This window comes from Odontomachus brunneus, unplaced genomic scaffold (assembly GCF_010583005.1).
Source record: "Odontomachus brunneus isolate Ranch 3 - 2012 unplaced genomic scaffold, Obru_v1 Obru_scaffold_088, whole genome shotgun sequence".
Taxonomy (NCBI): Eukaryota; Metazoa; Arthropoda; class Insecta; order Hymenoptera; family Formicidae; genus Odontomachus; species Odontomachus brunneus.
In genome coordinates, this window is record NW_022639538.1 from 322995 (window position 1) to 339788 (window position 16794).

Consider the following 16794-nt stretch of genomic DNA (forward strand, 5'->3'; position numbering starts at 1 on the left):
CCCCCCCCTTTGCAAGTATTTTTTTATCTTTTCATGAACACAGAGTCGTAAAATCGCTTTTTGTGAAAACAACGCGAAAATTAAATATCCGGTGAAAAGCGACATGTGAAAAATAATATAATATTACTCGTCGCGCGAAAATATCCACTTCACGGTCCACGTCGTTGGTCTCTCGCGGGCGAATTTCATCATACCTGTATTTAACGTGCAATCGAACGTAAGATTATTCACGACGAGGAATAAAAATATACCCCGGAAGAGCGTAATAGGGCGCAACAGCGGAATAAATCGCGTCCCTGCTGTTCGCCGTAACAAAATATTTTTCCCCGTCCTCGCGCCGGCGTAACTACTATGTTTGTTAACCATTTGTTAGCAAAAACACCCGGCGGCGCGCGATCTTGTCGGTATCGGCGAAAAACTGGCGAAAACGCGATTTTTCCGCGCGATTGTCGACGAAAAAAAATTATCCGCTGCGGACAGGATTCGAACCTGTGCGGGCATAGCCCATCAGATTTCGAGTCTGACTCCTTAACCACTCGGACACCGCAGCTCATGACTGCCTCGTGTTGTTTAAGCGACTTGCCCAACAGTTAACAACACCCCATGCAATTAACAATTGCATCGTACATTTCGAATTTGATTTTACTGGTTTTGTAACGTTGAGAGCGCGAAAATAGCTTAGTTTCGTTTAGAGTAATGGAAAAACAATTTCAGGAGAAGAGAAATGGATTCATAAAAGTAAGACATAAAAGTAAGATTTATAAAAGATTAACGTAACCTACTAAAAATATGTATTTTCTGGAAATAATTTTGCAATAAAAAATTAAACAACCGAATATTTTGAGACATTACATATTTATTATGCAACTATTAAACGCTATATCCACAATTATTTTATTAAGAACTACAAATATATATGTAATAAATGGCCAAACTCACGAGTGCAGAAAATGCCGTTGTAATCGGCGGCCAAGATGGCGTTTACCTGAAAACATAAAAAAAATCAAAACGTTTCTTAGATAATATGCTTATGGATGGAGAATGAACCTAAATTTAAATCTGTAGAGTATAAAAATTTCCAATTTCTTTTGCTATTTCGCTTTAACTTCAAATAATATTAAGTTTAATGTTTCTCTGAATTATTCAGATTCGTTATCAGAAGACACGTGTTTACTATTGGAGATAAACACAACTTCAAATCGATCGGTTAGTCATCGAGTTCTCGAGTTGTCTTTCATTATTTGGAAAACACTATTTCGAGAAAGACATACTTAAAGATTGAGAAGTTTCTCGAGACGTAATATCAAAATTTTGCTGCTTACCTCGGGGCGTCTATTCCTGGTCCATGCATCAAGCCCTCAGCTTTCTCGTGGAACTCGTTTAGGGTAGTTAATTTCTCCCTTCTCGACTTTCTTGCCACGGTAGCTTGAGATGCGCGCAGGCTCGCCATCTCAAGATGCAACGTGGAACGGTATCCATCATTAAAAGTGGAAAGTACTATTTTTGCAGCTATTTTAATTATTTTTGGATCACAGTATATACGTGTCTAAAAACATCCAAATGTTTTGAAACTACAATTTGAAACTACAATTTTAATTACTGTTTTGACTTTGCTATTCTCTGCCACTTATTTGCTATGTTCTTCTTTCAAGACTTAAACCGCTCGTAAAATTGTTTACATTGAGTCCATCTACCCGCGCGCAGCGTGAGCCGTATTTTCCTGCTGTGCACTATTCGTTTCAGAGTCCGCGTAGCACAGTAATTTTCCGGAACTTCACCAGACTACGTTAGAGGCATATTTTCAAGAGTATAACGGGGTTACGAAAAATGCAAAAGGAAAATTCGGTTTTTTTGAACCGTCGGTCCGACCTCATAATGCGCGCTCGAATGGGACGCTTGGGAAAATTTGCGCCGTCTCGCAAAATTTGCGGAACACACCGCCATCTTCATCGCCGCCGCTGATCTATTTTGCAGGTGCAGTGAGACCCGCATGCCCCATTCAAACCCCGCACTGCCCCTCGCAACCGTGCATGCACGGTGGCCACTGTCTCGAAGGGTGGAATCGATTTCATTGCGACTGCACCGGCACGCCTTTCACCGGACCCACTTGCGGCAAAGGTATGATATTTCATTTTAACTGAGTTATGTAGAAAGAGAGACGCGGGTCCCTCTCCGACGTCTCTTTAAATTAGGGATGAGAAGTATATCGGAGGTTTGCGAGAGGCAGGATTGTCGATGATTTCATCGGCTTGGCGGGCGAGACATTTTGCAGATATAGAATTAAACAACTTTGCTACTTGAAAAGTAGCAGATAAAGATAAATAAGATGCAAATAGCCATGCCTCCGGACGCATGCCTCACTTTAAACACCTTTCGTCGTGACGGTCTTTAATTTGAAAATTCAAATATTTAGATTAATTATAATTAACTTAAAATTTAAAGCTAATCATAATTTCAATGTAAAACAAAAATGTTTTTTTTTTAATTCACAAATTTATTTACATGAATTTATACTTTTTATAAAATAATTAATTACTTTATCTGTCGGTATAATGGGGCGAGAATTTTCTCATTTTCTCATCTTGCAGTAAGAAATAACGAATTTGTAAGATTAATTATATCATTTTAAATTATAAGAAAAACTGAAGTAATTTTTTAGTTAAAAAAGATATATGTAAAATGTAAGTTTAATTTGTAAACTTTATTGGAAATTCATTATATAATATCTATTTATTTAGATGTTCGTTAGATTTTATCAAATATTTTGTTTATTAAATAGGTATTTTATTATTTAACTTAATACTTTTAATAAATTTAATAACACTTATTTTGTTCATTTTATTGAAGATTCCACATTTTAAAGTTCATTTATTTAAATGTCCATCGTGTTTTATCAAACCTTTTGCTTGTTAAATAATTGTAAAAACTGATATTCATTTGCATTTATTTCTTTTCAACATTCTCGCATAAAATACTTCCAACTAGCCAGAAATTGTTGCCTTACTTTGATTGAACATGGCATATATTGTTTCGTTACTATTAATTAAAGAAACATGCCGAAAAACCCAAGAAACTTTAGCAAGCCAGTAACACTTCCCATGTTCTTTGGACTGACTTTCATCTCTCTTTCTCAGACTTAGACTAACAATTTACGTTGATGTTACGCTTATTACAGACGCCTCGACACTGCATCTGAACGGCACGCAACAGTTGACCGCGTTGATGCCGGAGGATTCTAGGACGCAGGCGGAAGAGGTCATCGTGCGATTCAAGACGACGCGGCCGCGCGGGGTTCTCTTAGCGACGAGCCTGGAAAACAGCTCCGATCGCTTGCAGATCTACCTGGAAGAAGGCAAAGCGAGGATGCTGATCCACATCGGCGATCGAGAAAAGGTAAGTTTGCGATGAATTTTCTCTGGCTCTTCGACCATGAGAATAACGACAATGTGGTCGACATTATGATGTTTTCGTATATCGTTTAATCACGTATAAGATATAATTAATTATATTCAAGCAAATTAATCCTACGGCCAATGGAGAGCCAGTAAAATAAAAAGATAGAAAATATATGCATCTTAAATTAAGTTTTCTTAGCGAATCAATTAATCACTTTTGTAGAATCGCGAATTTGACGAAAGTGAAACAAGAGTCGGTAAGAACCAGACTTAATAGCGGCAGAATGAAGTCGCTCGAGACAACGTAACGCACGTGCATGTTGCAGAATCGATGAAAGCCGACATGACGCGTCGCTTATCGAGCGCAGGGCGCAGGCTCTCGTGGAATTATCGCGTTGTATTTCGCACGCGGAAATTCAACGCCGTGGCGTCAGGACGCACCGTGTCAGAGCCGGGTCTCGGCGCGAACGCCACGCGCCCCCGGGCGTCGCTCGAGATATCTCGCGTTGTTGTTGAAAGGGCGAGATATTGAATTTGGACGAATTTTATCCACTTAACGTCAACTGAGCGCACACTCGCAAGTTAAAGGACCGCGCGCGCGGTCGACGAGGATTTACATTCCCGGAGCGTCCTCGACGCCGAGCGTCGGGGGTGGCTGCGGCGCGCCGACGGCCCCGTTGCCGACGCCGCCGCCGCCGCCCCATGTTAGCGACGTGAATCGTCTTCCCGTTGCGACAAGAACGACGTCGTGACGTTAACTTAATACGTCATCCCGCGGCATTCGCCGAGCAAATGACGGGCGGCCCTTATAACCCTTGCCGTGTAACGGAATATTCTTTCTCACGGAGTCGCTCGGAGAACTTTTACCAGGTGGGGAATCGATAGGGGCCGTCGCGAGTGAAAAATTCTTGCCGCTCGGAATTTCACTCCGCCGACGGCGAAGTAGACGGCGAGACGCCTGCAGAGAGTAGTGACGGCGCAACGGCGGCAGCTGGACTAATCAAAATTCGACTCGAAAGCGTAAGCACGTCAGACAGATCGCGTCCTTGTCACTACGATGCCAATCACTCTTCCGACCGACGGCTGACGGTGCTTTTATTCACGTGTCCCTGCGCGTTTGTTAAATCTTGCGATTGATTTGTTTCTTGTCAAAAGAAAGTCAATTGCGCCCTTCCTCGCTCGCAAACCGCGCTTTTCAAAAAGCAGCTCCGCGACCATCTGGCGGAAAAGTGCCGGAAAGACTTAGGAGAAACCGGGGCTAAATGGCCCATATTTCAGAATATTTCGAAGTTGCAACTTCTCAGACAACTCATTGTCGTGCACTGAGAGAAAAAAATAGTTGGAATAACTATAATTTCATTATATTTTATAGTTCGTTTTGGCCTCAAACACATATTTATAGTTCATCTAAACATGAAGATATAGTAGAATAAACACAGATTTATAGTCACCATCTTATTACTCTATATATATGGTAAAGCGCCTTTTGGGAATGTAGTTAGATGTACCTATATTTGCCAAATATTCCAATTTTATTGACTATATAAAATAGTTAATTTCTCTTACCATTCAATATTTGCTACCTTACTATATTTTTTATTTCAAATAATTATAATTCCTGGTAAAAATTTTACACCAGTCAGTTATACTATGCTTACATTGTAAATATTACAAATATTATGGTAATATTTATTATAAAAATTATATTCCTAACTATAATCTTTTTACTATGCCATTATAATTCCAAATATCATACATTTTTCTCTCAGTGTGTCTGACCGAACAAACATGAGAGAGGCAATCTTTTACTACGTGTCAATGTCGGCCACGATCCTCTTAACCCTTGTTTTGTATTCACCAAAATACAAACACGCGGCAACGAGGCCATCTTGTCCTGGCATCGGGTTCAGTTGCTTGATAGAGCGCAGAGTAAGAGAGCCACATATAAAGTATGTATCCCGATTAGTGGTTCCGAACTCTTCGCGAGAGGTCCATACAGTCCTCCTATCGACCGAAAATTTAAAACTAGTTTGAAATTAATTGAAAATTGATTAGAAAATCGCAATCTCAAAAGAAAAATTCTGCAACTTCTTTTCTACCGTTTCTCTCACGGTCATCTCCCTGTACAGTAAATTTATTTACTGTATCTTTGCTGTATCTTTGACAATCCAATCGTCGACGAGTTGAGCTTTCATCGACGTGCTAATTACACGGTTCGACCGCCCGAGATGAGAAAAACGACAAGTCTCACGGTATTTCCTCGTGAGTGTAATTGGAGACACGCGGGATAACGTCACGACGACGACGACGACGGCGGCGACGATGTCACGACGGCGACAGCGTTCCGTACGTTCGCGTCTCCGCAGATATTCGTTATTTAATCAGTGCGCTCGCTGCGCTTCGTCTCGGGCTGTGCATATGCATTCGCGCGCGCGTGTATGTGTGTGTGCACGCGTGTACGTGCGACGCGCGCTGTCATATACGCGGCTTACGTATGCTGAAACAACATTCTGTGCCGACGAGCATCGCTGGTAAAATTCACGGCGAAGCGGCACGTCGCGTCGCCCCGTCTCGACGTGTAGCGCAGCGTCGCCTCGCCATTTCGTTATTACGATCGCCGCTCGACGTGCACGTCCGTCTGTCTTCCTGTACGTCCATCCGCCTACGTTCTCCTTTCCGCTCATTCCGATTTGCCAGCTAAGGTTGCGCCGGCGTCTTTCCCGCCGGAAACACCAGCTACCCGAATATTCGCGGACCCTCGCGAACTCTCCGTCCCGGGGAACGTTGGTCTCCCCAGCAGGGCGCCTTGAAAATACACAACGCCGGCCGGGCAGCTGCTGAGACTCCCCTCTCGCGAGAAGATCGTCCCCATTAAAGCGCGGCCGGAATTTCGACGCGAGAAACGTCAAGAGATCGGGAAAAAGAGTGCGCCGCCAAGGTCGCGGAAAAGCGGCTTCCGCCGCTGCTCCATCGATCGTTTTCCCGGGAGCCAAATGCATTTCTGAATGCACCCCCTGTGTGCAAGCCCTCTCGTTCACGCAATCTCCCAACTCGCCGTGCTCTGCCGTACACAGCCGCGTGCACGTGGAAATACATAACCAATTCTGCAATCGCGACGTTTCCGCTCGGGCGAACGGTAAATCGTCCGATTCGATTTCGCGGCTCTCTCATTAGATGCCGGCACAAATACGCGATCTTCTTTTTTTTTGCACGGCCGTCGCTTCCTTCGTTTCCTTGCGCCGCGTATTCGCATTTACGGACGCATTCGACCGCCAGCGATCATATGAACATGGTGCTCGCCGTGGCGATTTCTCTTGGATACACTGGATGAAAGAAAAGAAAAAAAAGAAAGAAAGATAGCGTCGAAAAACAACTCGAATTGAGTTAAACGAACTTAATTTCACGAGGCGAACTAACTGGTCTAATTTTTTCGGCGAAATTTCGTGTTCGTTCAATCTCTTGTTCGCGTAAAACGAGCTCAAAATTCAGCTCAATAAAGCGATCATGAGCTTGAACCAACAAATCACTGGTCATATCTATCGTACGGTGTACTTCACCTTTCAAGCATAGGTAGAAGTCATTTTTATCATATAGGTTAAACCAGTCTTTCGGTACACGCAGAGAGAATATTGCAGTTTTTTTTTTCATATAATATTTTTCAGTTTTACTGTACTTTTAGCAATGTTGGAGTAGATTGCACGCGTTCGAATAGCCGACAAATAATTTCAGTAAAATTGACGTATATTCTATGTGTCGCTATACATAGAAAGATGCATGCTACACTCAAACATTCAATTGTTGCTTATTTCAAGCGTTTTGCGTAAGTTTATACATCCAAATCTATTATAAGTTTGTCACGAGTTTATCAAATTTATTGAAAATACATTCCGAATCTTAAGGAGTTTCGCATTTCAATCAAGAATATTAAATCAAGTCAAACATTCGGTTTATTAAAGTCGAACCAACTTTCTCTTGGATAAAGTTTTATGATATCCTTGTAAAGAGAATAAATTCTCTCTTGAGGTAATGAGCTTTCTTTTAAAATTTACATTAAGTATGTTTGAAGATATATATTATCAAGGATATATTATAAAGAAAATATTTTTTATTGAAGATAAATTTTTATTTAAGATTTTTTTATTTCGAATTTGCTTTAAAGGAAAAGAGTAAACTGAGTAATCATTTCTCTTAGCAGTGGAATCGTATTTTTTTTGTATAGGAATAAAATGGGCTTCTTTTTAATTTGCATTAAGTATATTTGAAGATGTATATTATCAAGGATATATTATGAAGAAGATATTCTTTATTGAAGATAATCTACTTCAAATTTGCTTCAGAGGAAAAAAGTAAACTGAGTAATTGTTTCTCTTAACAGTGGAATCGTATTTTTTTTTTTTATAGGAACAAAATGAGCTTCTTTTTAATTTGCATTAAGTATATTTGAAGATGTATATTATCAAGGATATATTATGAAGAAGATATTTTTTGTTGAAGATAATCTACTTCAAATTTGCTTCAGAGGAAAAAAGTAAACTGACTAATCGTTTCTCTTAGTAGTGGAATCGTATTTTTCTCTGTGTATGAACGGAATTGTCACCTCGATTTGGCGCTACTGAGCAACAGTGGCATTGCAGTGGCACTGCGAGGCGAATCAACCACGACATAATCCATCGCGTGCGCTGTGTTGCCGCGTATATGAAAGTCTCAGATACTGCAAGTCGAATTAACAGTCTTGAGCCGAAGTCATTTGGAAGTCTTGTACGCGCGAATGAGGAACCGCGTGCACGCGTGCGCGCGCGCGTGTTCGGTAATTTACGGTAATGTTTCAATCTCTGTACCTACACGAACTCGTTAATTGGACGGAATAATTGATACGATAATGCGGCGCTCGACGATTAGTCTACGGAAAACCGGATTTCCACCGTGGAGTTTCTCCCACGAAGTTCGCGAACGCCGGCGAAGATTTCAATCGCGCCCGGTCGCTGATTATACCCAGCTCCCGCGCCGCCTCCCCCTCCCAGCTCCGAGATTATCCGCAATTTTTAATAATCCCTCGTTAATTTGTCGGCCCAAGAACGTTTCGGTGAATGGAGATGGATGAATCCGCGATCGTGCATACTAAGAGAAGGAGTTTTGCTGACTTAACAAGACAAATAAATAGCCGCAGCAAACTGCCTGCTGATATACGACAGCAAACCATCCCCGTAGTGGAAACAAATGATTTGTTACTTTCGATTTACCGCTCTGGGCAACGCTTCTGCGACGGAGGCATAACCAACTTAACCTAAATAGACGAGAACAAATGCGATTTGTATCTCAGTAAGGCAATGTATGTTTGTTACAATGACAAATGACGAGAAATTATTTACAACTGCGTTCGATCTGTTTCCCTACCGAGCATCAAATAGCAAACACGCTTTTATTCTGATAGCCGGGGAATTTTCTCTGTGCAGCGTTCACTTCGTGAAAAATTTCTGCGACGATTGTTAAACGAGTAAGCGCTCTCTATCGTTTCTCGATAGACGAACGTTGTTTGGTCGTTAATCCGCCGGATGATTATTACGTTATTCTATTTATCCGTCGGTTTCAGTTATCCTATTCTCGGCTTTGTCGGGTTTATCCGCGATCAAACGGATTAAAATCCAAACAAGCATTGTTTCCAGCTCTCTCATTTGATGCATTAAAACGATTTATCCAATAATAAGCTATTAAACTGTTTACGTTACATTAAAAGCAGCATTATTTGTCTTACGGAGGCTTCAAAGTCGATTTCACTTTAACGATTTTACATCATTGGCAAGGAAAATGAAAAGCTTCCTAGCCTCGTTGTAATCATTTTTATGCGCTGAGAGAGGAGGAAATGGTTAACTTCATTTGAAATCAATTCCAGCACTAATCGTATTTTTTTATTAAGTATATTTGAGATATACAATTAAGCAGAGAAAAGCCGATAAAAGCCATCGCGCATATTGATGCAAAATTTAAACTTTATTTTGGAAAACTTCATCTTTATTTTTAGCATTGTTATATTTCCGAGATAAGGTTCATATTTCAATATCCGCGATTCTCTCTCATTGATCTTTCTCTGCTCTAATTAATTGCATTTTTTTTTATTTTCAACTGATCTCAAAGAAAGAAAGTTCTCAATTTGTTCTGTATATATTTGTATTTGTATGTTTCCTCGTAACTCGAGAACCGTTATAGATATTGAGGTGAAACATTTTGTAATTTGTTCAGTATGTTGTCCACATAGTTCTTAGATTAATGCCATTACCCGGGTTCGTCTAAGTGATCTATGGAAATCGGATAATTCCATGATTTCCTTGAAAATCTGAGAATATCAAGAGATATAAAATGAAACCTTTATTTTTAACCGTTTCCAAAAGCAGATTTTTAATAAAGAATCAATAAATACGCAATAAAAAACTATTTTAGGAAAAATAAACGTCTTCAGAGACCTCAAAGACTAAAAAATATGAAGACAAATTAAGTGTGTAACTAATTACATAATTGTAAGGAAAAAAATAAAAGTCATAATTATTAATTCGTTAAACAAAAGTCACAATTATTGATTCACTTAATAAAAGTTAAATAAAAATCATAATTATTCTTCATTTTTCCTGAAACAGTTTTTACTGCGTATAGTTGTTCATTAAAAGTTTGTATTTGAACATGGTTAAAAATAAAAGTTTTGTCTTGTATCTCTGGATGCTTTCGAATTTTCGAGGAAATAATAGAATTACGCGATTTCCACAGATCACCTGGCGACGTGACGCGCGCGCGCGACTCACCTTTCTCGCGACAATCGAACTCGTTACCATGTGCGGCTTTATTACGCGCGTGTTTATATACGCCGGAAACAAGGGCGTCGCGCGCGCGCGACGACCGACGACCCGATTAAAAAGTGCGATAGAATTTTCACGCAACAGCGTGGCCCAATAATCGATTTCCCGCTAGCATATCATGCAGCTCGATAACATGCACACACATACACACACACACACACACACACACAGAGGCGCACGCGCGGGGCGAGCTTTGGCGAGCGAGAAACCCACTTCCGCCGCGTTCCCGATTGCCCAACCCCGATAAAGAGCTCGTCGATCGGGCACTCGAGATCGCGACAAAACGTCGCTAATTGTCCCATCTACTCGCGCAGATGACCAGTCGTCCACGTTGTCCTCGTTGTCGTCGTCGTCGACCCATCGTTCATTGGATCGTTCGTGCGCTTTTCAAGCTCTTATTTTACATAGTTCCCCTGTTTTCTCTCTCTCTCCTCGCGCTCTTCATCCCGTATTTTTCACTATTTTTTTCTCTTTTTACAAAAGAAAGTAGTACCACGAAAAATATAGTACCGGTTTAAAAGTAGTTCGTTTTTTGTTATGCAAAAGAGTAGTAAACTATTTTTTATACAAGAGAGATAGTAAATATTATTCTCTCGAAAAAAAATTTAAATTTCTCACCAATATCCGCAGTGACTCCCGTCGGCATTTCTCTACACTTCACTCGATTGTATATCTTCGTTTTCTGATAAAAGTATTCAATATTCATGTGAGATTATTATCGCAAATACACAGCAGCATTTATTGCGATGAATGAGATCTTTCTGATTTTTTTTATTTCCTTTGTCCAATTGGCATTCGCATGTTGTTGTTAAGATAATCCCACACAGTGTGCCGTCTTTATATATGCTTTGACAGCTGACATTTCAGAGTACATTTTGTGCTGTAAGTGACAGTGTTTTTAAAAAAATAGTGCGGACTCATCGCAGATATTGGTGCGAAATGTAAACTTCACTTCGGGAGGATTATAAGAAAAAAAGCAGTATTATTTTCTTTAAAGTTGCTACTTTTAAAATAGCACTACTACTACTTCCTTTTGCGAACAAACAAATAAGCAAGAGGATAATCAATAATTTTTTGCACGTCACTAAAATCTTCAGCCGCGAGAGGTATATTTTAACAAGCCTTTTTTGCAGCGACGAGCGATCGACTCGCTCGCGCAGACGGCGCTTGCGGCGGCGAAATTTGCAGCTTTATGGATGGCTCGATTTGGATTCAAATAGAATTCGGGAAGGCCGAGGAAAGAACACGAGAGCCGGCTCGACCAAAACAACCGTAACGTTCAATTTATCAGGCCAATTTACCAAGTATCGCATTTCGTTTTGGCCGCAGACACTTTGATGAAGTTTAAGCTGATTTCCCCCACCGCGATGAAAATCCGATAGCGGATTCCGTCGCTCGTTTCTTTCTCCCCCGCCTCCTTTCTCTTTTTGTCCGCCTCTTTTTAATTTCAGCCCGGAAGGGAGCGCGCGGCGCGGCCGACGCAAATTAAACGCTCGGTCGGCGATCTCGCAATAATAATGTAAAACGGCAATAGCAAACGACGCACATAGATGACGGTGGATGACAAACGCGCGTCGGGTGTCACGCGGCGCAATGATATCGTATGTTGCAATGGGGACCGTGCCAGATAGTGACGAGTTGCTTGGATTTATGGGGCTCGGTCAAATGACAGGCGTCTCATAGAGGTGGTTTATCGATAGCGTTAAACCCATCGCGACGCGATGACGTTGTTGCTGCGAAATACGATAAAAATTGTCGAGCTCGCGGTCTATCGACCGCGCTCTGTTTCGGAGACAGCTTGATAAATCGGAGAAAAGGGATGAAAGAGTTCGAATGTGTAACAGTCTTGACGAAACATCTGTCCATGGGGAAAAAGATGTCAGTTCGCGCAACCGAACAGGGACTAGATGAAGATTCGGCAGCGCGAGTTGATTGCCTCTGTTACCACAACATTCGTCTGTGTTCAGGGGATGCCACAGTTGAAAACTATACCGATAGAATAATATCATTGATACCTTAAGCTGCCGGTTAGCGTATTTACTGATATAAGAGTTCTGCGGCTTGTACATACCGAAGAACATACCTTAGGAAAATTTTAAAAAATATTGCTTTACAATTGAATTTGGAAAATTAAATGTGTATAGAAAGTTTATAGAAAAATTTCTATACATACACGATTGTTTTCCAATAAATATGCTAATAAAACAAAGCGACATACGTTTATATAGAATCTATATGTACAGAAATACGAAAAGAGGATAGCGTGACTGTATTATGCCCGTTCCTATCAGCTTTGGTTAACTTAACTGGCTGGTTATTCCAATAGAATTGACATCAGTCGCATTAGTCAGAATTGACAGATGCGATTGGTCAGTTCCACTGAAATAATCAACCGATGAAGTTAGCCAAAGTTGGTAGAAACTAGCATTAGTGAAGTTTGCTTCTACATTATCGACATTTTTGGAGCTTGTCATCCACTTTGACATTTCTTGCTTGTTATAATTGAGAACAATTGACTGAAAAGAAACCTCCGCAGACTTATGTACACAGACTGCGCCTTTTTACGTGAGAGGTTCAAAGACAAAGTGTAAAGAACAGCTATGCTCGCATCTCAGACATGCTGTCTTCGTCGTGCAGCAAAACGTTTACGCGTCAGTCCCCACCGAGCTTCATTTCTTGCTAGCTTTCTGCAATAAGAGTAAAGCCAGATCGAATGGCACGTTCTTTTTAGGTGGGGTCTCCTGCGAAGCGCTCAGTCTATGTATATAAGTCTATAGAAACCTTATAATCTTCTGGAAACCTTACAGAAATCTTTCTGTTCCTGCAACTCAATTCTTCATCTGATCTCTATTTTTACCAGGCAACAGGAAATTCGGCGATGCGTTTCTCCGTGTGCAAACATTAATATTTCTATTCATATAGCTCACTGGCTCAATCTCTGACGTTGCCTCAGGCTTCTTACATGTATCTAGAATATCTAAACTGAAATTATCACAAAGTGTCAAGGGGATGGAATTAGGGGAAAGGGATGGCTTTCATGTAGCTTATATTATCCGCAGGGTCCTAGAGAGTAACTATGCAAAATTTAGTTCAGATCGGTCAAAGGGTTTAGAAGTTTATAGGAAACATGCAGATAGATAGACACACACACATATATATATATATATATATATATATATATATATATATATATATTCAACAAATGTGTGACAAATGATCCTATCACTGTACGTTCAATTCTCTCGATAAGATAACGTCAAAGCGAAGGTGTGCAATTTTTGCCAAGTGATCGTATTTCCTCCCCGCTTCCGTGGCTCCATCTCTGTCGATTCCTCATTGCCCGCATTTTAATTCAGATCCCTCGACTGTCGCAAGTAAAAGAGATATTGCAAAAAATATCGCCTCCTCCGCCAAGAATCGAAACATCAATCAGTTCACTGCGTCGGTTTCGCTTGCTTATTAATAATTAAGGAGAGAAGGAAGTGAGACTCGAATTAAAATTGTCGAGAAGAGAGGATCGACGACGGGAGGAGCAGGAGCGAAATACGGCATTTCGTTGTAGAAAACTCGCGAGTAAAAGAGAAACACTCGCTTTGACGTAATGCTCTCAGGAGAAGGAGGAAAGAGTCGCGCCAACATCCACGCCTCGGCTCTGCCCTACTTATCGCAGGTCCGGAAAGTTTTGACAATTTTAACAATTCAATTATTACAAGTTCGTTGAGCTCGCGCGCGCGCCGCCGTTGTCAACTCGTAATTCATCTCTCCGCTTTCAGACACTGGTGGCTGGGCAAGGTCTCAACGATGACATGTGGCACACCCTGAGGTTCTCCAGACGATCCAACTCGCTCAAGTTCCAGGTCGACGACGAGGCGGCGGTTCGAGGTGCGTATGCATGTTCGCGCGCGCACACAAACGCGAGTTTATTGTTATACGCGAAACGTTCATTCTCCCGGCTTGGATTTATATTAATATTTACGGGGCTTTGTGTGTAAGAGGCCGGCTAAATGTAAAATGTGATAAAGTGTCGGGAAATGGGAAGGAAAGCCGGTTAATTTAAACGGCAGACGTGAGCTGCATTATTAACGCACGGGGAAGGAGGGAGGGAGGGAGAGAGGGAACGGCGCGATGCCGCGTTCGGCGTGCAAAGTGCGGCAAATTGTATGTCGGTACCAGATGCAAAACAGTTGATTGGTTTTGGTGCAGCGACGGTGCGAGCGGCGTCATCGATCGCAAGGTGCAAAGGACAGCGGGAAGAAAAAGACAATTCTATTTCAGCGCGTTGACGGGAGATAGAGAATTCAAAAGCGCATTTCGTTTCGCCGTTGTACCTACCGTTGCGCGCAAACCTACCTACCTCGCAAAAAGCAATCGCTCCGTTGGATGTATATAGGAGGGAAACGCGAAATAACATCGGATAATTGATCGAGGACTATTTCGAGACAATTGTCGATTCTACACAATTTGTGTTTGTCACTTTATCTCGATCTGTTATTCTATCGTTCTCTTCTCCGCACCAATGATAAGCTGAAGTGTTGTTGTTGGTGCGCAGTTTGTAAAATCTCTCTCTCTCTCTCTCTCTCTCTCTCTTTCTCTCTTCGAGAGGATAACGTAAAAGCGACCTTTCGCTCTTCTCGTTTCACCTCTTTATTTACTTCATTTCTTCATCTCCTCTATGCTCTTTATTTTTTAAATTTTCATGTTTTATTTGCGCTTGGTAATTTTAATTCAAATCCCTCACTTCTCTTTCCCCCCAATTATCAGTAATGCAAATAAAGCCGATTCAGCAAACCGATGCCGGCGATTCTCGTGTTTGAGGCGATGTTCCTCCCAATATCAATTCTACTCGCGTTAGTTAGTGCATTCGGATGAAAATTCTATCGTTCAACTCAATTAGCCGGTCGATCCTTTATTCTTTTTAATTACAATCCGCGCGGACACGGGATGCATCGTCTCACAATACGAATCGCTCCTTCGCTTCTCGGCTCATTATGCGCTCGATTCTCACAAGCGTTATACACCCCGTAATTTCTCGGTAAACAGCCCGTAATAGAATTTCATAAAATGTACATGTGACCGCAAGTGCGGTAGCGATAAATCTATTAAGCGACGCTTGCGTAGCGCACACTCAAAGTATCGGCACGAACACCTTTGCTTTTACCGTAATCAATATACCGTTTTCCCTTCGCGTACACTAAAGCTGTTACACACGGCGGTAAGATCCCGTAATTAAAGCTGAATTTGGCGCAAACGCAGAGGAAGCAAAGGGTGCCTGGAGAAAATTGAATCGGGATCTCTCATGGTGTTTTCCTGACGCGTCTCTTTCTCTCTCTCTCTCTGACTGTCCCTAATTCTCTCTAACTCTGATTATCTCTTTCTCTCTCGTTCTTTTTTAGGCATATCCGTCATCTGATTGATTTCGAGATATTTATTTTCGGTGTTTTAGTTGATTGTAGTTTTATATTGTTACAAAGAAAGAAAGAGAGCTCGTATTGAGTCGGAATGTTAAATAAAATCTACTATCCGATCGCGGTTATACGTGGTCCATTTAAACACCAAACGTCGTATTATTTATTTGTTATACAATACCCGGTTATACAATATTCTGTCTTATTTATTGAAACATTTGTGTTTGTTTAATTAACGTTTACTGCGCGATAACTGTGACGATTTATTTAGAGATATAAAGTAAATATCCGGCGACGGAACGCAATGGATTATTCATTCGAGATGTTTTTAACCTGTACTCTTCAGCACGCGCTTTTACCATGCAGATTGCGCTCTCGTTCAATGTCTCCGCTTTAAAACAAATATCTCTCTCTTTGCCCGCTGTAAAGAGAGAATACTTACTTCGCTTTTATTCGTATTAAAAAAAAAAAGAAAATGGAACGTTAAAAATAGACGAAGAAAATAGACGCTACCATCGGCGAGGGACGATTCCTCGTGAGACTTGAACTCAGCCGTTACTCGGCCTGTAAAAATGGCAACAACGCGGACTATAAAAACAACTTTTTCACTGAAATCTTACACGTCACGTTACAAGTTTCCGGCGGGAGAAGGAAAAAAATCCCCCAACTCCTACTACTCCTGCCGTGACGTCTCTCGATGCGGGCACTTTGTACGTCACATCGATTGCGCTGGCTCGAGTAAGGATCCTTATGCATCGTATGCATGTGCACGTTCGAACTTCTCGCCACAAGGCGCAGGAGCCCACGCGAGGGAGCAATATCGTATTTCAAAATCCCTATTTAGCATAAATACCTGACGGCGGCCGCGGAATTCCACGCCAGCCGGAGAGCAGGGCGAGAAAGAAGTCGGAAAATATATATATATATATAAATATATATATATATATATATATATATATATATACCGAAAGAGAGACACGTGATTCTACAGAATGCAAAAACGACGTGAACGCAGGATCGCATTCCGGCCTGTCCTTTCGTGCGAATGCGAACCTTTCCGCGCACTCATCGCATGATTAATCGCGAGACTCGCCTCTAACCCCGTAATTCTATTTAATTCCTATTATTATTCTCGGGAGAACGGGGGGG

General features: G+C 41.3%; 1 protein-coding gene and 1 non-coding gene across 7 annotated transcripts in view; one reads left to right on the forward strand and one right to left on the reverse strand.

Moving 5' to 3' along the window:
* LOC116848068 (neurexin-1) overlaps positions 1–16794 on the forward strand; it is a 399669-nt gene that overhangs the window by 307577 nt on the left and 75298 nt on the right. For all 6 annotated transcript variants that reach the window (XM_032823816.1, XM_032823818.1, XM_032823819.1 and 3 more), the window contains 3 exons: positions 1975–2118; positions 3176–3393; positions 14014–14122. In XM_032823816.1, the coding sequence (XP_032679707.1) occupies positions 1975–2118; positions 3176–3393; positions 14014–14122 (471 nt within the window). The remainder of the gene's footprint in view (positions 1–1974; positions 2119–3175; positions 3394–14013; positions 14123–16794) is intronic.
* On the reverse strand, positions 469–550 carry Trnas-cga. The gene has a single exon. It is a non-coding gene; the product is annotated as a tRNA-Ser (tRNA).